Source organism: Rissa tridactyla, chromosome 1 (assembly GCF_028500815.1).
Source record: "Rissa tridactyla isolate bRisTri1 chromosome 1, bRisTri1.patW.cur.20221130, whole genome shotgun sequence".
Classification (NCBI taxonomy): domain Eukaryota; kingdom Metazoa; phylum Chordata; class Aves; order Charadriiformes; family Laridae; genus Rissa; species Rissa tridactyla.
Genome location: NC_071466.1, coordinates 217513055 through 217536958, shown reverse-complemented (window position 1 = coordinate 217536958; position 23904 = coordinate 217513055). Strand labels below are relative to the sequence as shown.

The 23904-nt window shown below is 49.1% G+C and overlaps 1 protein-coding gene across 2 annotated transcripts in view; it reads right to left on the bottom strand.

The window, feature by feature from the left end:
• Positions 1-4151: 4151 nt before the first annotated feature.
• The window catches only part of NET1 (neuroepithelial cell transforming 1), a 55866-nt gene continuing 36113 nt past the window's right edge, over positions 4152-23904 (bottom strand). Inside the window, exons 1-10 of one of the 2 annotated variants that reach the window (XM_054189753.1) lie at positions 16000-16137; positions 11328-11435; positions 10366-10533; positions 9525-9587; positions 8990-9086; positions 8794-8870; positions 8039-8296; positions 7613-7783; positions 6534-6720; positions 4152-6145 (exon numbers count right to left, since the gene is read on the bottom strand). In XM_054189753.1, coding sequence (XP_054045728.1) covers positions 5745-6145; positions 6534-6720; positions 7613-7783; positions 8039-8296; positions 8794-8870; positions 8990-9086; positions 9525-9587; positions 10366-10533; positions 11328-11435; positions 16000-16092 — 1623 coding nt within the window. In that variant the 5' untranslated portion in view covers positions 16093-16137 and the 3' untranslated portion in view covers positions 4152-5744. Of the gene's footprint in view, positions 6146-6533; positions 6721-7612; positions 7784-8038; positions 8297-8793; positions 8871-8989; positions 9087-9524; positions 9588-10365; positions 10534-11327; positions 11436-15999; positions 16138-23904 lie in introns of those variants that run through there. The other variant, XM_054189743.1, reaches the window with a different exon arrangement.

Sequence of the window (23904 nt, the reverse complement as noted above, 5' to 3'; positions counted from 1 at the left end):
TCCATCCAGTCAACTATCCATCTGTCCCTCCAACCATCCATCCACGCATCTGTCCATCCATCCGTTCATTCACATTGCCATCCATCTACCTCTCCCTCCAACCATCCATCCCTCTTTCCTATGTGCCCATAGCAGCCCAGTGACCTTCCCCAGCTGGGCCAAGGAGCTCATGGACCAGATGATCAGGCGCAAGGAAAAGATAGTTTGACTTTCTTGGCTACAAGAAACTGGTGCCAGTTTGCCCCAGTTTAACCCAGTGAGGAATTAGAGCTGTGGGATTTGCAGGAAGGCCACAAAACAGAAGCCAACCCATGGGACAATTGAGGAATGAATGGGAAATGGGGCCTCCAGGTGGGACAAAGTCTGGGAGGGGATCACCGTCTCGAGGAAAACCTCATCTGGAAAAAACTCCGGGCATGTAAATCACTGCAGTTGCAGGGAGGACTCGGCCCAGCCGTGCCGGGAACCTGTCTGGCGAGAGGCACGGCACTACTCGCCCTGCGAGCGCGTTTCGGGGAGGGGAGGGGAGGTCCCGGCAGCTCCTCTTGTGCAATGAGCTGCTCCCTAATTGTCTGTCTAATTGCCTTCTCTTGCTCTTCTGCTCCAGATTTAATAAGATGGAATCAAAATTGCTGTGAAAAAGCCCCGGGCAGCCAAGCAGGGAGCCAAGAGGAGGGGGAGCTGGCTCGAACCCAGCTGGGAGAGGCAAACACCAACAAATAAACGAGTGTTTTCGAAGCCCGGGAGGATTAAGGTGCTTGTTCAAGCTGTGGGGAGAGTTGTTTGAGCTCCAAAATGAAGGTGGGCTGGGTGGAGGGACCCTGGGTTGCTTTGTTGAGGAGGAAGGGGTTGCTCCATCCTGGGTGTTCCTTGGTGCTGAGCGAAGCTGGAAGCTGCTGGGGGGGTTGTTTCCCCATGCCTCCCAATTGCCAGCACCCATCACCAGCATTCATGATCTCCCCATCATGAGCACCTATCACCTCCCCACGACCAGTACCCATTGTCAGCACCCATGACCTTCCCATCACCAGCACCCATCACCTTCTCATTACCTCCCCATGACCAGCACCCATGACCACCACCCATCACCTCCCCGTCACCAGCACCCATTACCTTCTCATCACCTCCCCATGACCACCACCCATCACCTCCCCATCACCAGCACCCATCACCTTCTCATTACCTCCCCATGACCAGCACCGATCACCTCCCCATGACCAGCACCCGTGACCTCCCCATCACCTGTCACCAGCACCCATCATGTCCCCATGACCAGCACCCATCAATTCCTCATTGTGCTCCCATCACCAGCACCCATCACCTCCCCATCACCTCCCCATCACCAGCACCCATTGCCTCCCACGTTTCCAGCAGTTTTTAGGAGAAGGTCAAGCCAACCCTTGATTTTGACTGTGCTTAACTGCACCCTCATTAGCATGGCAGGATAATTAACCTCATCAAACTGCCTGCTGGCCCATAAAATCCCGCAGTTTGTGGCCGAGTCCTATTTACGGCATCCGAGATGGGCTGTGGGGTAGGATGGGAAAGTGGTGAGGCCACCACGGTGGGAGGCAGAGCACGCAGCCGCTGGCTCGTGGGCATTCTGGCAGCTGGTTTCCCTGGGATGTCTCCAACCAGAGCTGGAGGGGTCAATGCTTTGATGGAGGGTGCAAGTGGCTGATGTTAAAGCCTCACATGGTGGAGCGGGGCCAGAGGAGGCCCCAGAGATGCTGGGAGGGCTGGAGCCCCTCTGCTGTGGGGACAGGCTGAGAGAGCTGGGGGGGTTCAGCCTGGAGAAGAGAAGGTGCCGGGGAGACCTTCCAGCCCCTGCCAGTCCCTAAAGGGGCTCCAGGAAAGCCAAGGAGGGACTCTGGCTCAGGGAGGGGAGCCATGGGACGAGGGGGAAGGGTTTTCCACTGGAAGAGGGGAGATTGGGATGAGATATTAGGAAGAAATCCTTTGCTGTGAGGGGGGTGAGCCCCTGGCCCAGGTTGCCCAGAGAAGCTGTGGCTGCCCCCATCCCTGGAGGGGTTCAAGGCCAGGTTGGACGGGGCTTGGAGCAACCTGGACTGGTGGGAGGTGTCCCTGCCCAGGGCAGGGGGGTGGCACTGGATGGGCTTTAAGGTCCTTTCCAACCCAAACCATTCTGTGATCCTATGGTTTTCCAGGTGTCAGTGCCCCGCTCGACCTCAGCGTCTGGCTTCGAGCCCTTTGACCCAGGTAACATCTAGACAAAACCCCACCCCAGCCCAGACGGTTAACAGCAGGCAGTTGGAGTACCCTGAGCCTGCGCAGCGTGTAATGCCAGCCCAGATGTGCGCAGATGTGCGCGGCGACATCTGGGTTTGCGTTTGCAGACAAGGCGGCGGCGGGAGGGAGTGAGGGGGAGGCTGACGAATCTGTGGAAAAAGAGAAAGTTGGATGGGGAGAGGGAAACCGCTTCGGCGGGGAAACCTCCGCAGGGCCCCGTGCCCCCGTGCGAGCCCAGACGCGCCGAGGCCACCCGGTCCCGCGAGCGTCCGTGGGGATGGGGAGGAACCTCCGCGAAGCCCAGCATGAATTGCGTGGGAGGTTTAATGCGGAAAATGGGATTTTGGAGAGGCTGAGCTTGGGCACGATTCCGCAGCGGCTGCGGGGAGGGTCCCCGGGGGATGGCGAGAGGTTGGGTGTAGAATTTGGTGGTTTGTGTTTTATTTTAAGCATGGTTTTAATGGAGGTTTCCAAAGTCGAGGGGGGGTGTCTGCAGGGCAGCTCAGAAAATCAGGCTTTTCTAGCCCAAGCGAAGGGACCCCACTCCCAGATGTCACCGGGCTGGAGGAGGGAGGTTGGGATGGGGGTGCCGGGGAGATGCTCAGGAGAGGGATGTGACCTGCTCTGCCCAGGTCTCACCTGTAAACCAGGTGTTGCCTCCGCTCCGCACGTAGCGCCTGAGCTGGGTGGATCCCCCAAGGTAAATACGGGGCTGGGGAGCTGCTTGCCGAAGGTGGACGTGCCCACGTGGCCGCTGGGGCACGGACACCTTCCCTTTTGCTGGCCCCAGTGGGGACATCACGTCATCCAGGGTGGCTGAGGATGCAGGGACATGGTGCCTGCCCCGCTTCCCCCTCTGCCTTTGGGTGTCTCACCCCGCTGTGTCCCGGGGTCCCCCCGTACGTGGGCTGGGGGCGGGGGGGTGGTGTCTTGGCTCAGGGGCGAGGAGAGGGCTGGCCAGGACCCACCGGAGCTCAGCGCAGGAGGAAACCAGGAAAGCCCGGCTTGTTTAGTCTAGCAAAGCCAGGGCGGTCTGCACATTCCTGCCGGAGGGACGGCGCGGGGATAGGAACCACCGGGAGTCAGGGGGAGAATTTACTTTTAAAGGGAAATTAAGTTCTTGGCTAATTTGCCGACTGTTGGCCAGAGAATGAGGAGATGAAGGTTCAGCCCCAGCCCGACGCGTGGGAGGATGAGCCGGCTCTCTGCGGGATCTCCTCGCTGTGGAGGAAGAGCTGTGTGTCCCAATAGCTCATTAATGCCTTTTTTTTTTTTTTTTTTTTTAAATGTCAAAAAGAGCCTTTTTTCCCTGTTTCTCCCTGCTTGCCTCCTCTGGATCAGAACTCAGCTTCCCAGGTCACAGCTCATCCCAAGCCGTGCCCTCCCTTGGAGGAAGCGGCCCCGGCAGAGGGGACTGTGCCTGAGCAGGGTCCCCCCTTCTGCTTCTGAAGGTTCCCCCAGGAGATTTCGAAATATTTGCTAAACAGGTAGTCTTTTGGTTCTGCGGGGCGGTTTCTCTTCTGTAGGAAGGAGGTTTCAGTGCCTCAGGAGGACAAGGAGTATCCGCCTCTGCTCCCTTTTCCCCCAGAAAGGGCGGGGAGCGATGCAAGCGCTGGGGTGAGTCACGCAGCTGTGCCCCGTTTCACAGCGGCGCCCGTCGCAGACAGAGGGCGGTGGCCACCGCTGAGTCCCACGAAGCCCAGGGGGCTGTGAACCAGCGGCTCGTGTCCTGCCTGGCCACAGCGGCGCGAAGCGGAACCGTGACACAAAAAGGGTTTGGAATAAAGCCCCGGCTTCCTCCGTCCTTTCTCCCAAGCTGGGTGGGCTTGGAGAAGCGCAGGTACGTGCTCACCTGCGGCCATCCTGGACGTGGACGAGCGTGTCCCCCCCAGGCAGTGACCCCGATGAGGCAGGCAAGAGGCCGTCAGGAATTTAGTTTTATTTGGCACTCGGAACTGTACAATACATTTACAGAGAACCACACGTTTGAGTCTATGTACACCCTCTTCCCGTTGCCACCATTACTGGCCACACACGTGACAGGCAATAACCCTCTACACCCGTTAGGGCTTCTCAAGCGGGGAACGCTCGAGGACAGGTGTGGTGGGATCGCTTGCTCGCCCCACCATCTCCAGTCCAACGGCAGGAACAACCTGCTGGCTTTGCTCAAAGCTGTCACTGCTTTGTTTCCTCCACCGCATCGCAACGCGGTTACCGCGCTGGCATCTCTCACACGACTCTTTGGACCGCTAGAACATGGCAGTGTCGCCATTACGAGTATGTACAACCGCTACCTCCTCCCTCCTTACGCCTCATCAGCTTCAAACGCTTTCTTCTCTCTACCTTTCTACAACATGCAATAAACCCCCTGGTTGCCTCCAGTCCTGCCTCCCCGCGGAAGGCGTTTCATTTCCAAAAGGCAACATTAACAAGAAAAATCTACCTTTGCTCCCTGCTACTCCCCCTCTATCTGCTGCTCCTCTTCCCTCCCCAAAACCCTTTACGACGTGCCTAAAACCTTCCTAAACCAAAACGTTCCTAATCCTCCGCTACCGACGCAGTTCTCTGACAGTAGTGCGGAGCGCGCGCGAGCCGTTGACGTGGCTGACGTCGAGCGTCTCCTGCCAGCCGATGGCTCGCCCGCGCCCCGCAGAACTGTGGAGTGACACGTGAGAAACAGTCCGTACACGCACACCTCAGAAGGATCAAGTACTCAAAAAAGAAATGCCAAGTCTGAACAACAATGACATACAAAAGTAAAAAAAGAAAAAAGAAAAAACAAAGAAAAAAACCAAAAAAAAAAACAACCCCCAAAGTTGAAACAAAACAACTAATAAAAAAATTAAATATCTGGCAGGTTACAAGAGTGAAAATGAGGAATGTACAAAGGAGACAGTAAGATGAAAGATTCCAGTAGGTAAAATTGAGAACCTGTTGAACCTGGGGTCTGTTTTGTTATTTTTCTTCTTAACATGAGAAGTTGCCTGGACTCTGATAACCACACACTGTACAAGAGAAGAAGAAAACATGAATTCAAGTTTCGAGTCTCGCAGTGTTGATCCAAACCCCCTGCCAAGGGAGGTGCCCCCAGGCTCGCGGTGACGGCCCAAACTTCTGCTTTAGCTTTACTGGTTTCCAGCCTCAAACACCGCGCGTGGAAACCTTTCAGAAGCCAAAGTGTGCTCCTCAAACCTGTCGTGAGCACTCAAAAGCACGAAGGCTTCTGAATCACTCACTAAGAGCGCTAAAACCAGGTTCAAAGTGGCCACGTTTGTAAAAACAGACTCCAGTTCAACAGTGTTAACTGTATACCAGTAGCTGCCATTACAACAACAACAAAAAAAAAAAACAAACCCCAAACAAAAAAATATTCCGTTCAGTAGAGTGAACCCGATCATGCTCACATTACAAGAAAAATGTACAAATTATTTATAAATAAACAGTCTTGCACCAGGATGGCGCTGGGCTCCTTTTTTTTTTTTTTTTTTTTTCTTTTACACCAGCGTTTCTTTCCGCTTGCCACTTAGCTGCTTCTCCCGCGTTTTTCTGTGCCCGGATGACGTTCGGTGTGTTTTCATCCCCTTGGCTTCCTCCGAGTCCAGGATGGAGCCGCACTCGGACGTGCTTTCGTCCAGCTCCATCTCGGTTATGCCAGACATGGCCGATTGCCTCTTCTGGGCTTTGATGTTGGGCGCGGAGGGGTTGTTCTCCTCGGCCTCTTCGCTCAGCTCCGGCAGCTCCTTCAGCTCGGCAGCAGCAGCAGTTCGCTGGAAGGGAGCGATGGCGGTTCGGATGCAATTAACCCATTGCTGCTTGTGGAAGACATCGTTGGCCTGCAGCGTGTGGGACTGGCCCGGGGAGGGATCTTGAAAACGAACTCGGAAGATATTTTTAGCTGGAGATAAACATAGGAAAAAGCAGATCAGTTCCTAGCTCAATATTGAGAGATTCCATTGCCAGACAAGCGACCTGGATTGCCCTGCTCTGCTCCGGGGAAAGCTTTCAAAACCCCACCAAACCCCCCGCCGCCGCCGCCCCAAGCCCCACAATGCAGCACGGACAGGCTGAAATGGATTTTTATTTCTCATGTGAGCACGAGCTGCAAAGTTCATGGCCGCCAAATATAAAACTGCAAAGCCCAGCAGTGACAGTTTAAAGGTGGATGTTAACGCAGATCACGTGTCTGCTCTCCTCAAGGAACCTCAGTCCACAGAGATCTACGCCCAGGTGTAATCTCTCCTCACCAAGAGATTCCCAGGCAGATGAGCTGGTTTGCTCCCTACCTTTATCGGAATTGCCAAAAGCTCCTCGGAAGGAGCCTCCCATTTTCACATCGCCATCCTGCAGGTCTTCGAGGAGCAGCTCCTGGACGGGGATGGGTTGCCTGTACACTTGGTAGGCCTGACGCTCGTTGCGAGTGACCGGCCGGGTCAAAACCAGGATGTCTTGGAAGAGGAAAACGTAAAGTTTCTGAAAGGGAAAACACATTTGAATATGAGCAAATATGTACCGTGTGTATTCAAAACGGTTACACATCCTCTGGGATTCAAGGCCACGTTATCTGAAGTTTCGCTCACATTAACTTTCTGAGAGTTTCCTGTTACAGCAACGTAAGGCCCTGGCAGCGGTGGCCCAGACCACAATTACATCAACAGGTTTTATTGTTTTAATGACCCTTAAAAAGTGAATTATGGCTTACAGGTGGCAAGAACAGGACTATTAGAAGCAATATCTTGTCTTTCATACAAAATGCTTCATGTATACAGAAGTGTAATGGCCGAATTAAACAAAAAACCTCCTCAACCAACCAAAAAAAAATAAAGAAAACGGAAAAAGAGTTGATGTTTGAAACGGGGTTACTCCTGGAAGCCAGAACAAAAGGCAGCAAACCCTTGGGTACAGCAGGGTCTTTCAGCACTGCTGCAGCGAGAGATAAACTTCTGGCAGTTCAGCTCAAAGCCAAACAGGCTTTTGCAGGAACACTTTTGTTTGGAAGAGCTGTGCGCCAGCGCTCATAATGGGGAATGTCAGGGCACCTGAAAGTAAACAGCCGGCAGGAAATCCCTTTTGATGGAGTGCTTGGGCACAGAGCACACTTTCTATGGTAATTTCTGTGCTAATTATTTTCCAGCTTCAGAAGGCCAATTGTAAAGCTGTCAGCAGGAAACTTTCCCTTACACCCTGAAACGCAGACTGCCATCAGGTGCTTTCTCTTCTGCTTTTTAAATTTAGCTAATTGTCTAAAGTAAGCCTAAGGATGGAAGGGCTCCTGGTCCTGCTATGACAGACAAACGGTTTTAACTACCTCTCAGGGAAGGTTTCCAAACTTGACAATTAATTACCATGAACATGAGGGACTTACATGTCCGTTTTTATTCTTTAGCTCCCCGTGGCACAGTAAAGCTTTGCTGCCTTCAATCCTCGGGTCCTTCTGCTTCTCATCCAGGTACTCCAGCTTGTCAATGTAATACTGGCACTCCGACTCCCCCTTCTTCAGGTTGATGTCAGAGAGGACTCCTTGGATTATAGATATCTATAAACCAAAACATTGACAAATGATTAAATAGTGACCTCCGCTTGTATATCTTCCCTTTAAGCGCTACTTAAGGACTCCAGATGATGGAATCCATATGGACCCATCTCTCACTTGCTTTCACAAAGGGTTACAGATTTGTGTCCACTGAGAAAACCGCCCCATGAAGTTGCCGAGGTTTTAAGAAAGCCTTCTGGAGCTCCAGAATGACATGCTTATGTCAGAACAACAATCACAAAAATTACTATTACTTACGGCTTCTTCCAGAATCTGGATATCAGGATGGTCTTTGGGAGTGTGCCTCAGGATCTCTTTTAGGAGCAGTGGGTATTTGACCAGCCGACTTCGAGGAATGTCCAAGAAGCTCCAGAGGTCTAGCTTGCGGCTGAAAGGAGACTCAAGGCAGCGCTGAAGGAAGTCCTGCACTCTCCGGTCCTGCTTCTTCTGATCCAGAAGCGCTTTGGCTGCCAGCTGATTGCTACAGTAACCTTTGTAGGCATGGAGTCGTGGTAACTGCAGGGGAACAGAACAATATTCAGGAGTCAAATTCCGTCTAGGAAAAGCATATCGCATTAACGTGTCAGACTCGAGGAGTTCTACTTCCCTTAGTGCTGTATTTTGCCCAATAAAAAAGAGCTAACAGACTATCTTGTATACGTAGCTAGTCTTTTGTGAGGAGAACAAGGGCATCCTGCATGCAACGCCTTTGAAGTTCAGATGTTTGAGATTAACAGCGATAACACTATTGAAATCACATCAGTGGCAAAGAGTCCAGAAGATATAGACATTTTAAACATAAATCAGCAAGTAATTGCAGTCACACTAGTGTAAGTCTCCAGGGTAAAATCGTGGCCCATTACGGCTGACAGAGTCCCATTGTTTTCAGTGTAGCCAGGATTTCCGTTTCAATCTTTCGCTCAAGGCCACAAAAGCCCACAGCTTTTCGGCTTCTAGCTTTAAACACTCTTTAAGCACATTGTTAGCCTGCTATCTCTAAGTTATGTACTCACCCACTTGACAAGAATGGGCCCAATCTGCTCCACTGTTCCATCTGGTTTTGTTGCTTCTCCTAAACTTGCCAACAAGTCTGGAATCGAAACACAAAAATAGAAATTGCAACAATGCCCCAGTACACTGTTCAAATGTGAGAAAGCACAGAGTTCCTCTTGTCAGCACATTATGTGAAAATGCTCCGGTTGCTCTTACCTTCGTGCAGAGGAATGTAAGAATCCAAGTCCCCAAATATGTGGGTGAGTTCCTCCTCAGACATGATAGAGAGTTTCAGCATGGGATCGTGATAGGCCTGTCAAAGAACGCCAATATTAAAATATATTCAAATCTCCCTAGCCTAGATGCTGACAATTTGAATATGAGGGGATGCATCACATGCAGGACAGATATGAAGCGAAGCCAACAGAAACAGTAACATTGACTTTTAATGGTAAAAGATTCATCTCTATACGAAGGTATCAAAGCCTTCAAATGGAAGGGACTTTGCTGTCTGAACTGTTCTCCTCTGGGAGAGGGATTCCCCAACCAGCTCTGTAGGACTGCAAAGCACAATCGTTTTTTGGCTGGGTTTGTTGCACTCAAACCAGCACTGTATGACCACTCATGTCAGCTTTCCAGGCCAGCTGTGGATTCTGGGCCTCATAAAGCTGATATGTAACGATTGCAGGTGAAAGAAACTTCATTATTATCTGTAATATGATTACTGACTGCAGGAGAAGAACTCACTCACCTTTCTGGCCAGCTTCAGGTCTTCAATTAGGTCCTGCTCTCCCCTGGACATTTCATATATTGCCTGTGAGGAAGGGAATAAAGCATGGAGAGTCATTTTTAATCCCAGTCTTCGTCCAAAAGAGCCTTTCAGCTCACATAATGCACATCCTGTCTCTGCAGCTTGAATGGTTTTGCCATCTGACTCACTGTATGCCACCTGGGCATGACAACTTCAAGTAAATCTGCCGGCTTTCCCAGCTCCGAGAAAGCAACATGACTTACAACTGTGTGAAAGCTGTGACGCTCGTGCACAAGCCAAATTAAATATTAGCGCCTTTTAAATCACTGCTTTTACACAGGCAAGTACGAAAAAAACAAAACCCAGAAAACCACAGAGGTCAAATCCCAGGCGTCTTTAGTCAGCTTCTGTGTTGTCATTAGAAGATTTGTCTACAAACTACAGGAAAAAGGCAAGCCAAGGCCTTGCCATTTGGCTTTCAACCAATTGTCAAGAGCTTTAAGAGAAAGACAGCTGGCTTTACAAGGAACCCGACTTTGGGTCTGCTGCAAAGCAACCAGTGTGGCTGGATCTCGAATTTCAGAAATGCTGAGCACCCCCACGGAAAGAGTTTGGCATCTCTGAAGAGTCAAACTGGGGAGATGAACTCCCTAGTGACTGAAGAGAGAGAAGCCTACCTTTTCCCATGCCTAATGCAGAAATAAATCTAGTGGTTTAGAAATGAAGGTGCACAGGATGACACAGTCACCCACAGATGCTCGTTACTCCTTTCCCCGCCAAGGAAACAGCCCAAGCCAAGGCCTCTGCTGTGTTTCCCAACCCTGTTTAACGGGCAGCCTACCTCCTGGCGCTTAATTTCTTTGGTGCTCAGGGACTCTTTCATGTTGACATCTAACATCTCAGACCAAAGTACGCTGTTTCTTCTTTTAGGAGGAGTAGGAGCAGCGGATCTGCTACATGACTTCTGGGCACAGCCTGGAGACTTGCTGTCACTGCGAAGGGCAAATGACTATAGGGATTAAAAAAAAATAAAAATTAAACAAAAATACGTGGGGTCAACATTTCATAAGTGTTATAGTATTATCCATACCCCTCCCAATCCTTCATCCTCCTCTGTTGTACAGGGCAGGAAAACACACCCAGACACTTTTCCTCAGATAAAGGAACACTTTAATCAAGCTGCTGAGAAAGCCCAGAGACTGGCAAGCTTTTCCATGCACCCCCCCTGCCCTGATCCCACAGCAGCGCTTGGGAGGAGGATGGGAAGGTAAAGCTTGGGTCTATTTCCAAGGTATGAGGAAGTAAATAAACTAGGATCATAATTCTACCTATAATGGGGCTAATCAGGAGCCACTTGAACTCTGCACTCGTGATTTGCAATGTTTCTAAAACCCAGACACAGAAGCACTCTTATCTGCATGTGTGGGGTATAGGGTTCCTTAGACAACACCTCTCTAATGCTATTGAAAGATCACTGAACAGTCAGTTCACGTTTAAGCACACGCTCCAATACACGTTATCTCAAGTACTGGAACAGTTTATCAACTAATTCTCCCTATGAATCAGTTGTTTGTTTTTTTTTTACTACTTAAACCCTCAATAACCTGTTTATCTAGCAAGCTACCTCTGAATTCCCAAACTCTTCTTCATCCCCAAGTCCCAAACAAGCCTTCTATCCTTGCATGAATCATGTAGGAGATTTTCAAGAGGTGCCTTGAAATCCCAGTGTCTGTTTTAGCCCCAAACCGCCAGTACCTTCCCCATGTCTCTAGACTTCTAGGACTAGAAGGCTCTGCTTTTTACCTGTATTGTCTGCCCAAAGCGCCGAACTGCACCATTTCTTACAGGAGAGATCAAGTTCGCCAGGGATGTGACCCGTGCTAAAGGACGAACCCGCTTATTGCTTGGCTCCTGTAAATAAAGCAGAGAACAAATTGTACTGGCTGTGACTCCCACTTCGTTTCTCAAGCCGCCCAGGCAGGTTTAAAAAGCACGAACCCACTTAAGGAGTGAGAAACGCAGCAAAGAGAGTGTTTTGAAGTAGTCATTCATCTTAAAAGGAAAGCAGAGGCTGTAAATATTTGTCTGAACTTAATAAGGCTGCAATTAAACTGCAGAGAGTTTGCCCAGTGTAAAAGAGGCAAGATAACATACACGTCAGTCAGAAGTCAAAATAGGGCTCGAAGAGGGACTGTTATGGTTTGAACACAAATAGACTGAAGTGTTCTCCTCTGCAAGGCAAGTGACTGTCATCTAAAGATGGAGCGATGATCTGCATCTCTGTTTTATCATGTTTTCCTTTGTAGGAAGAATGTGTTTTTCCATTTTAATTTTCTTTTGGAGAGAAAAGTAGCAGCCGGGGCCCAAGACAGCCTCAGCAGCTATTCTAACAAATAGCAAATGACCACATGCTGAACATTCCTGCGAGGGACACGCACACATGAAGGGGATAAAATTTAAAACCTTCAGTTTACAAAGCTTCCTCCCCCTTCTGCTCTCCCCCCACCCCCTGCAAGCCATCATAATTTTTCTTAAACGTTGTTTAGATTTGAAAGATAGAGCTTCTGCTTTTCTACACCACTAATCCCTGCTGGGAGCCCAGAGCATTTTCAATTCTGTCCTGACCGAAATGCTGCCAAGAAAGAGGAAACGCCCCATGGAAACCTCCTGCTGCTTAAGCTCAGATCAGTTTTTAAAATCATGCTGGCAACCCCACATATTTTACATCAAAAATATTGTGTTGCAAGGACTGTACAGGAAAGGTGTGCACAACGGGACACCAGGAAGAGATGGACTCAGAGCTTAAGGCTAGGAGAAAAGCTAGATAAGGTGCCCTGGTGCTCTTAAACATCTGGCAGATGGTTGGATGTGACTCATCACCACAAGGAAGTTTCTTAGCGTTAAGATGAGTTGATGGAAGCAGACTCTTTTTTGAGTTCATCTCAGTAGAAATTTTACCAAAGCTTTGCTAACAAATTTTTTGTTAATGCCTAACATAAGTCCCGCCTCTTATGTTTCTAAAGGCTAAAAGGCGAAAACTGCTTAGGACAAGCTCTCCGCTGTCTCTATTTCCAGTCTGAGATTGCAAGATAAGGGGCCCAAACCCTTCGCTTCTGTGTAGCAACCGAAGTGACAAATGCTGAGACCAAAAAAAAGGGAATAGGAACACACAGAGCTGGATTCCAGTCATGAGACTGAGGAAGCATAAAAGCTACGTATGTAAGATCTGATTTCAGCAACATGACCCGAGGAGTGGCCCGCCTGTCTGCCTACACGCAGTGTTAAGCAACAGAGGAGGTTAGCTCACACTGAATTAAGCCTTCAAAGTTGTGGGGGGGGGGGAACATGAAAAGAAACAATTTATGACTGCTGCAGAGCAGAAAGACCTCTTGGCACAGCACAAAGCGTGTTCAAAGCTGCGCTTGAAACGTTTGGGTAATCTCAGAACTATGAGGGTACTATAGAAATGGGGAGAAGCTGTAAGAGAGTGCCCTCAACCCCGGGACCCCGACCCTCAGCTGCGTACAGCACTGGGAACACCACAGTCACTTCTTTCCTTTGCCAACCATGAGCCACTGCGCTCAGGACAGAGTCAGGCAGGAAAAGGATTCTGCAGAAGGCTGGAAAGTTAGGCCACACTCAGAAGACGACAAGGAAACTTTAATTAGTTACAGACATTTCTGAGTGGAGGAAAATGATAGGTAATTTACTTCTAGAAAACCACCTATCAGAGTACTAGAATAAAGCGATGCAAGCCAGGAGAAGCTTAAGAAACTGCAGGAACGTAAGCAGAAAATATACAGACAGCAGCCACACGCAGCTCTGTCAAGGCCAGTGATATAAATAGCATGGAAAAGAAAAACCTGACAGCGAAAATTAATAGCAAGAAGCCTCAGTGCTTTAGAACGCTTGTACAGTCTTTCACAGCTCGCTGTCCAAGGGTCAACTCTGCAGCCCTTCCAGATACGAGACACAATGACACACTATCTGCGCTGAGGGACATGTGTGAATGCCTTCCCAGCACATCTGTGCTGGGCTGAAGCGACACATGCATACACGCAAGGTCTGGCAGAAGGCATTCCTGCCTCTCCGTTTGGGACAGGCAGTACAAAGAGACTCCCTGGGATTATAAATCGCCACTTTTCAGAACAGTTGATACGTACCGAGACGCGCAAAGACAGGCTTGAAGCAAAAAGCACTGCTCTCTTGAATGAGAGGGAGCATGGCTCCCGGGGAACCCTCCTCTGCTCTGAGGAGGGAGGAATTTCGCATGGATCGGCATGACCAGAGTGTTTTCTGTACGTGAGATGTGCTCCCCTGGGGTGTTCGGCCAACAGAAAAACTTCTGTGTGCTATAAATTCAGCTTAGCTAAAGGCCATTTCCCCTCTCTTAAAGAGAAACAAATACCACTTTCTGTCCTGTGAGTGCTCTCAGACATGAATGGCTCAACTGCCAAAAAACCGCATCTGTTTCTTCTTCTTCTCCTTCCAACTATATCGTTTGATCCAAGACAGGGAGGCGGGGGGGAGGAAAAATCCCTCTCCTCAGAAACTTCACCTTCTCTAAGATCTGCATTTCAGCTTGGGGTCATGTACTCCACTTACAGTCAAACCCAGCCGCGGTGTAAGCTGAGACTCAGTGCAGTTCATACTACGGATAAATTTGGCTCAGTATTATTTTTTTTTTCAGTCCTGTACTTCCAAACAATGATTAGCCTGTCTCCACGCTATATTACTTACAGAAGCCCAGATTAGAATGATGTCTGTAAAGTTTCTGTAACAAGCTAGCAGCGTTAAGCATTACAGCATCGACATAATTAAAACCCCAGCGAGTTCACCAGCACTTCTGCTTCCATTCAGATTTTTTTTTTCCAGGGGACTTTTTATTAAAAGTGAATATAAATATATCATAAACGTACACACAAAAGCTAAATCGGTGTGCCTCAGCTGGCAGACAAGACTTCACGCTAGTGGAATTTCTTCAAATGCTTCTAAGTGCAGGTTAACTCTTCGCATTATGAAAAGACTGCGCCTTGCTGCTCGAAAGAAAACCAGGCTCCACTTTTGAGCAACAAACACTTTCCTCTAGCAGCACGCACGCCTATAACCTTTCCCCCCGTGCTAGGTAATAATTAGTGGTTTTTACAAGGATCACTTACTAGAGTGCAATGTCCTACGTGCCAGTCCCAGACCAATGCGTACAAACACAGTGACAAATCTAAAAATCACGCGCAGCAAAACTTTTCCTATTAAGCCAAATATGCACAAAGGGTTTTAGTCACCAGCTCGAATAATTCCTGCCAGAAATCATCGCCACCTGACTATCTTTTTTTAAGACTCACGTGCAAGGAGCTTGCTGAATCTCAAGCTCTGTTCTGAAAACGGCTGCCTGCACTCCAACCCAAGAACCAGCCTCCGGTTTGACACGTTGGGACAGAGATTACCACCCTCGCCTTTCTCAAATTCAACCGGCTGTTCGCAACCAAGGGAGAAACCTGGCCTCACGCTCCGCTGATAACTCCAGTGGCTCTCGATAGCAACTCAGTACCTGGCACCGATAGGAGTGTTGGTTTAGGAATCATTACTCAACCCCAAACCCAACTCTTAACTTCAGACACCCAGCATGCTGGTTATGCCCTACAGAAAATACACACTTTAAGAACTAGAGGCGATTTATTCTCCTTTAAGAGATCTGGTTTATGTTATTTCTCTCCCAACATCTGGTTTCCCTTTTGCACAATGAGATTGCCCAAGTTTGGCTGTTTTAAAGGCAGGATTTTAAGAGGCTGGCGACTCAGACCGGAGCCCCGAAGCCCCAGAGCTGTCTGGAGCCGCCTGTTTTTTCTTTTTTACCTCATCTCACCGCTAATCTTGGAAATAAAACCCTGCCCAGGGCAGTCGGTCCCTACCTGGCTGCTGAACTTTTGCCTTCTGTCGCAGCAGGAGGCATGCGAGCACCTACTAGGAATGCAATTACTCCCATCTACATAACAACAGACGATAAAAATAACAATACATCAAAAACCACCACCCCTCCAAACCCCGACCAACCCCCATGATTATTTCTTTGGGCTTATGCAGCAAACAAACGCCCTAATTAGGAAAAATCCTGTCAGTGGAAAGAGCGCACAGAGCAACAGGAGTGGGGTTTTTTTGATGAAAACTCCCCCGGGAGGAGCGGGGCGAGGCGAGGCGCCGAGCTCGGCTTCGGCTCCCCCGTCCCACTCCTCCAGGACAACCCCCCTCCAGGGGTTATGAAGTTGTCACTTCTTTTTAAAGACATTATTTAATTTCACTTTAAATCACCGCCTGCACCTTACGCCGGGGCCGGCGCCCAGCGGGCAGCGCACCCGGCTCCTCGCCTCCCCTCAGGCGCGGGGAGCTCAGGCGGGGGGCTCCCAACCCACCACTTTCCCCTCATAAAAACCAAAAAACCACCCTTTTTTTCACCCCCTCCAACCCCGCTCCTCCTCACCTCCTGCTCCCTGAAGGACTGATTCTGCGCGTCGATCACCCGGATAGTCCTTTTGATGGGCAGCAGCCCCCCGAGCTCGTCGTGAGCCACCATGGCCGCCCCTACGCGGCCGCCGCCGCCTCAGCCCGCGCTCATCCCCGCTCTGCGCGCGCCGCCGCGCCGCGCCGCCACCTCACCCGCGGGGGCGGGGCTACCGCCGAGACCACGCCCCCTCCAACCACAAGTCACGCCCACCGCCCCTAGCCCCGCCCCCTGCCTCCCCGGCGGGGTGCTCGGGTGCCTCCTGGCCCCTTTCCCGTCCCTTATTTCCTCTTAAAATCTCCCAAAAATGGGACTTTTGCGAGGTTCTACTTTAAGGCAGCAAGGTGCGGGCACCCACTGAGGGGCGAGGGGGCTGTTCCATCACACCCCACGATGGAAAGCAGTTTGAAAAGCACGGGGCTTTCGCTATTTGCGCCGAAAAGAGACAACACCAAATATGTATGTTTTGGGTTTTTTGGGTTTTTTTCTCCTCTTTTTCTTTGCTGGGGCCCGCTGCTGTCCCATGGCCACTTCACAAGTGTGGAGGTAGGGCTCACTCCTGATGGCGGCTCTCGTCGCCGCTGGAGCATAAATCATTTCCTGCTGCGAGTTGCTGTTTTTTTTTTTTAACTGGCCTCAGCTCTCCTTGCTCAAAAAAAAATAATAATAATTCTTGTCTAGACCTGTGCTTTTAAGTCTGCTCTTGGCTTTAAAGGTTGTGCTGGCACGGCTCTGTTAGCCAGGGGCTGGGCTGAACCTCTCCCCCCTCTTCTAACAGGGGAGCCTGTCTCAGCAGGCCTGGCTGGAGATGCAAAGGGTTTGTATTTTTTGTTTATTTTTTCAAGTCATATTATTCCTGGCGCCGCTACAAATCTCCAAAATAAAAGGTCTCTTGTGCTGGTAAAAATAAACCGAGTTTATTTGGCGATAGGAGGGCAGCTGCGTTGCTGTCTACCTATGCTAACCAACCTTTATTTTATTTAATTTATCTTGGAGGGGATAAATTTGGGGTGGCCGGGAGCGATGCAGGGTCCCCGGATCCCACATGGCTGCTGCAGGGTGGGGAGAGGGTTTGAAACGGTGTTTCTCAGAGTAATGGGCAGGAGGAAAGTCTTGCTGTCCCCTCCCTTGGCTATTTATTTATATTTTTTTTTAGCTTTGTTTGCTTTCCTTCCCTGGAGAGTTGCTCTCGGAAAATCTGCGATGCGAGACCAGGACATCGAGGATCGTCCACAGGACGATTCTCAGAAACTCGGGGTACAGCGAGTTTCCGTACCCTTGTTTACTCTTTCAGATACGGGTAATCCTTTTTTTGGATTACTAAAATCAACCATTTTTAAGACAACTAACGACGAAAGGGACGATGACTCTGGGGAGGAGCAGGTAAACCCTCCGCTGAGTTTGATCATTTTTTTTTTTTGAGGAGTATCAAACATGCCCATTTCTCCTACAATCTAAGGTCAAAGGTTTGTTCAAATTGGTCTAAAGATTCAGGTCTAAAAATTGGTCTAAAGATTCTCAACCCCGAGAGCGCGTCTCTTCTCAGTGAGACGTAGACAGGCCGTGCGGAGCCAACTGAAAATAGGGGATGGACAACCAGGAGCCGAGAGGGAAGGCGTGAAGCAGAGTCACGCGCACAAAGGTGGCACTTAAATGCTTCTTGTTTGGACCAAAACGTGATGTCCTGCGTCTTGAAGCACTCCCTGCCGTATGAAGTGTTCTCGGTGACGTGTTAAATAGTCCCTTCTTCTTCCTGAGCCCTCGGGGAAGGGACCTGGGGAAGCACGTGATTCACCGGCGAGGAGATCCCTGACTTTTCTGCGTGACACCTTGTGAGGCTAATGAATTCGTGGTGATGCAAGCCCCAGCTGATGCAGTCTGCTGATGTCATGTCGTGGAAACGTAAAACTCTGGCCTGATGCAACAGGGTTCACCGTATGCCTCCTGGCATGGCATGTGCAAAGGGTTACGTGCCCTGGACAACTTTCTTTGTTCAAATTAAGGGGTAGGTAAGGCCTTAAAGCAACAAAACCCCCTAAGATAAGCGGTTCCCAGCTGCCCCTGTAGCAGATGGGATGATTTCTGTGGGTCCGCCGTATCATCAAGTGTCATTTTGAGGCAAAATCCACCCTGGGTGGTGGAGATGCACCGTGCAATGGGTACTCATAGAATCACAGAATGGTAGGGTTGGAAGGGACCTCTGGAGATCATCTCGTCCAAGCCCCTGCCAGCGCAGGGTCACCCAGAGCAGGTGGCACAGGAACGCGTCCAGGTGGGTTTGGAAGATCTCCAGAGAAAGAGACTCCACCACCTCTCTGGGCAGCCTGTGCCAGGGCTCTGGCACTCTCACAGTAAAGAAGTTTTTCCTCAGTTTCAGACGGAATTTCCCATGTTCCAGTTTGTGCCTGTTGCCTCTTGTCCTGTCACCAGGCACCACTGAAAAGAGTCTGGCCCCATCCTCTTGCCCCCTGCCCTCTAGATATTGATGAGCATTGATGAGATCCCCTCTCAGTCTTCTCTTCTCCAGGTTAAACAGCCCCAGGGCTCTCAGCCTTTCCTCAGCAGAGATGCTCCAGTCCCCTCATCATCTTTGTAGCCTCCACTGGACTCTCTCCAGCAGTTCCCTGTCCTTTTTGGACTGGGGAGCCCAGAACTGGACACGGGACTCCAGCTGTGGCCTCCCCAGGGCAGAGCACAGGGGCAGGATGACCTCCCTCCACCTGCTGGCCACGCTCTTTTTAATGCGCCCCAGGAGACAATTGGCCGCCTTGGCCACAAGGGCACATTGCTGCCTCATGGGCAACTTGTCCACCAGGACTCCCAGGTCCCTCTCTTGTAGAGCTGCTTTCCAGCGGGTCAGCCCCTAACCTGTCTCTCAGCCTTTCCTCGTCACAGAGATGCTCCAGTGCCCTGATCGCCTGCACAGCCCTCTGCTGGACTCTCTCCAGTAGTTCCCCGTCTTTCTTGAACTGGGGAGCCCAGAACTGGACCTTGGTAACCAACATGCAACACAGGGAAGGCATTAAATTGGGGGAAGCCTGAAGGCAGCCAGGGTGGAAGGTGATCTTGCGCAGGTATAATGACCATTCCCCAGGCCCACGGCGTCCCCTCTGCAGCAATGTAACCAGCAGCTCAGAGCATGCTGCGACACCTGCACATTAGTTACCTACTCATGACGCGCAAGAGGCAGTGTGAATATGACCTTGAAGTTAGTAAAGTTCATTGTAGTGGAAACGCCACTCCAGTGGGCAAACCATCCGAAAAAAGGCTGTGGTACTTGGGAACGCTCTGATGAAAGCCAAAATAGATGGAAAAAGAAAGGAGAGTTGTTCCTCGTGCAGCAGAAGCAACAAAGCCAGACTTACGGATTTGTACCCTGTACGCCTCACACCATAATCCAAACTTCCCTCTGACTCAGGGCATACTCTTCTGCCCAGCACCATCTCTCTCTGTCTTCCCAGTGCCCCCTTACCCCTCTGCCCTGTCCCCAACCTCCTTTGTGCCTTCTCCTGTCCCTCCAGCCCACTGGGCAGGGATCAGCCCACGCCGTGGAAGCTCTGAAGCCACGAGAATGCAGCCTGGCCAGTCGCTGTGTTGAGCGACGGATAACAGACCAGTTCTTCCGGCACTCCTGCCCGTGGGTATTAATAACATTCCTCCCCCATACTCAAATGGGGATTTTCACTTCTAGGAGCAAAATACCGTGGTGACTCCTATCCTGCTATCAAATTAAGGAGCTGGGAAGAGTTCAAGTGACAGAGGAGTCAACCAGCCCTCATTGTTTTAGTCTTATTTTTAGCTTGGGTTTTCATTTCCACGGAGAAGGGAGGACTGCTGTTATGCAGAGCTGTGTGCCTGAAGTCCTGGGCGGTCTCATACCTGCGACATTCCTTGCTCCTGCAAGTTATTCTGGGTAGGGCTGCTGCTAAATAAAAATGCTCTCCCGGCTATTGACATGTTGTTTTGTTATTTCAACCCCAAAGCATCATCAAATAAATTTTAGATTAACAAACGATGGATTCCTAAGAAAACACGCATCCAAATTCCAATGTACAATTCCAGACTGATGTAAGTTTTCACAGTTAAAAATACTCAGTTGTCTAAGCGACACATGGCATCTGGCTAGTGCCAGGGGTTGCCAAGCGTGGCATGCAGGAATGCTCCCCCAACAGCTGAATATGTCCTCCAGCACCTGTGTCCAGGGTGGCCGCCGCTCATGACCTGATCCCGTCTCTTCGCTTGGCACTACTCAAGCAAATCACGTGCAAGGATGGTGAGCAGACAGTTAATGTAAAACCCTAGCAGGCCCGGATTGTGATTTTCAGCCTACCTTCAGTGGAAGAGAATTATTACAGCGCCCTCAATATTCTTGTAGTTCAGGTCTGGCCAGGTTACGCAGCTCTAACCATCAGCCAGGACACTTCAGAGTTTCTTTATTTTATACCGAACCCTGCAAGAAGGATGTTTGCTGCTGCTGCTGACGAGCTAACGACAAAAGATCTCGGTTCTGCCACCGTCTGGAGGAGAAGACCTTAGCTGGTGCATTAACAGAGCCCGGAGGCAGGGGGGTATTCCTCAGTGGGCAGTTTTCCCAGTTTTCACAGGTCCTGGATGCCTCTAATCTGCCTGACATCTGGATTCAATTTCTTCAAAGAAAGAACCTGCGACATTTTAATCCCTTTGGCGGCTTGAAGTCTCGGGGAAAACGAAAGCATCCATTACATTCATAGCATATTCATTTTCATTGTTGTGCGGGTACGTTTTGAAATCCTATTTACTAGGAACAGAAATCCACCTAAAACCTCACTTTACAGCTATTCTTAATGCGCTATATATAGCGTATCATGCAGAACACTCAAGGACTGGAATAAACGATATCTCCATAGGCAATGATCTTCTCCCATACATGTTCACGGACCCAGGACAGTCAGACACCCTCTGCCATACACAAAGTTGTTTACTGTCCATGAGCTGTGTTTAACATTCCACTCCCAGATATTTATATTCAGAGCCAAATTCAGAGCAGTATTCTGGAAAATGAGCAAAAGTAGGCTATGACCCATCAAGAGAGTATTGGGTCATCTGAAAAGTTTACGAGCCGGTCTGGAATCCAGCATTTATTTTGGATGGTGGGAGGTCACTATAATTAGTTGCCATTCATCTCCATTATACAGTTACAAATAAAAGAAAGCCTAACACACAGCGCAGATGCATTTTGACTGAACTACAACCTACAGCATTCTGCAGACCCCTGTAGAAAACAAGTTACCTCAACCATCTCCGAAGTGAACGCTTGTGCGCTCAGGCCAGAAAAGCAATTTCCATCTTATGAGTATGAACGCAACACCAGAAAACAGGGACCGTCCAATCTCGTGAGAGTATTAAACCCAACACCTGCCCTAACGACAAAGTAATGGAGCGAGAAGCTACAGTTGACTTCAGCTCCTAACCCGCTCACGTGCCGACTGTTGTTTTTCAGAGTTGCGCGGTGTAGCCAATGCCAGAGATGTTCGTTTTGATCAAAGTCTATTTCCAAATACAAATTTGTAACTTATGCACGGGCACGTTCTTGCATGAATCAGACACGCCAATAAAATTCCCATAAAAGTCCTCTAGAGCGGTTGTACCTTTGGAAGGGGGAAGGGAGGAGGGAAGGACTGTTTTTGGTGTTTCTTTAAAGCTTGTGGATATATATTCTAAAGGAAGGAGTTAGCGCTGTAGTTTCTTGTATTATTTAGTGATGGTCTTTAGGCTGTTACCCCTGCCTGAAGGCAAGCTGCTTGTGGGATGCTGGCCATGGAAAGACATTCATTGATGGTTTCAAACGGTCCGGAGGAGCAAGAATGCCAGACACAAGGATTCTCTCTCCACCTCCTCTTTTTTTCCAAGCAATATTTTACATGCAAAAAAATCAGTGTTTATCTGCCTTCCCTGGAGAGGTTGTCGCTGTCAGCTTTATCGTCACAGGTTCTCTCTGTTGCCAATGCTAGTACAACTCCAGGGCTTGTTTGGGCTGAAATTCTATCCAGGCTGAGTAATATTCACAGAATTGGTCCCAAAAAGGTGAGTAAGGCTTTGAGAAGGACACAGCATGGAGGTTCATAGAAAGGGTCCTCGCTAAGACTTCACTTCCTCTTTGAAATCCCTCTTCCTAAAGCCTTACAAGGACATCCCATAACCAACAGAACACAACATCCAGACGAGACGTGATTCTTACCCATTACTCAGCCTGGCTTCATTTTGCCTCTGGTAAAATACACCATCGGATCCGTCTATTGCCTGTCATATACTGAAAAGTATTTATCTAGTTGCTAACAAACATCAAGGTACACACACACCTTCAAAAAACACAGTGCTGCTTCCTCCCATGAATCACTCGCCACCTTACATAACTGCGGGGGTAACACGGAGCCGTTCCATACGGGATCACTTAACAAAATGTTTGTTATAAACCTACCTGAAATGCAAAAATAACTCTCCGTTTTCAAGCGCAAAGATCTGCTTAAGAAATTCCTGTCCTCAGCTTCTTGTTTCTGTCCCTGCACTGTAATTCATTCTCCCTTCTGTCTCAACCGGACAGTTACCAACAGCCCATGTTGTAGTACGGCTCGAGACATGATCTGGGGGAAAAAAACCTTCTTTCTCCCAAAAGGAGAGTGTTTTGGCTCAAGAGAAGGGGTGACTCAGTGCTGAAGGAAGTGGATGCTGTAACTCTGGTCTCAGGTTGTAACTTCCCAGTCATATTTTGGTAATGTTTGAAGGGTTTTAGGCTCTATGTCAAAGTAGAAGGTTAACAGACCTAATAGATCCGGTTCGTTTTTGAGTAGGACCCTGGGTGACAAGGGGGAGATTAACAAGCCCAAATAAACAAGAATAGCCGGGGCATCGCAGTCCGTCTGAACTGGCGTGATCTCCCCTGCCATTTTGCATACCATCTTCCTGGTATGCGGAACGATAATCTAGAACATGTGAGGTTTAAACATCATTAAAGGTCTGCTCAACCTTTTCAGAAAGACGGGTACACATCCAAATTAAATAATCCCTTTCCCCTACCTTTATTTTGAAAACATACATTGGGGAAGGTGCCAAGTCTGGGATACTAGGGTGCAGCTCCCTGCTCCAAAGCAGCCCTTCGTGGGATCACCATCGACACGGCAGTTTTGGCAGCACAATTATATCTAGTAGGAGTGTGAATGCAGTATCCTGGCAAAACTCCTCCGTTATTACAAGTATGGTGACAAAACAGCAGCTTGTCAGCTGAGCTATATCTGCCGGGGGAGATAGTGGAGCTGAAATAACAGTTATGCCGTGGAGTTAGACATTTTAGAGATAAACTCCGAAAAATCAGTTTCCATCTGTAGGATGGGGATAAAAAAATATGGTGTGATGTACACGTAACATTCTTAAATTGTCTTGAACTTCTCTTGTGTCCTTATTTTGTCAATGAAACAGACATATCCATGTCTGCTGGAGCCAATTTTTAGGCTATTGCTTCTCCCTCATCAAATCTAGACAGAGCAAAGTATAACCTGTGCTACAGCATAAGTGCTCAATGAGACTCAGATGACTTTTGAAAATCTGACTCTAAATAATTGACTGTGATGCTTTTTGAAACTTTTAATAACCTTGAGGATTGGTATCAAAAAGCCTGAAAATTACAATCCAATTAGTGCCATTAATTTATTTTAACAAGAACAGTGGAGTATATTTGGGGTGTGTGCCTCAAATGTCCAGGAGAGCCTGACCCTTTCAAAATAACAAGCTAAAAATCAGGTTAAACAAAAGCTGCAGTCTGAACTTTGACTGTATTAGCCTAGGGATTTCCCTTTTTCCTTGGAAGATTTCTGTTTAAACTCCTAAAAGGCGAGCACACAAATTACTGTT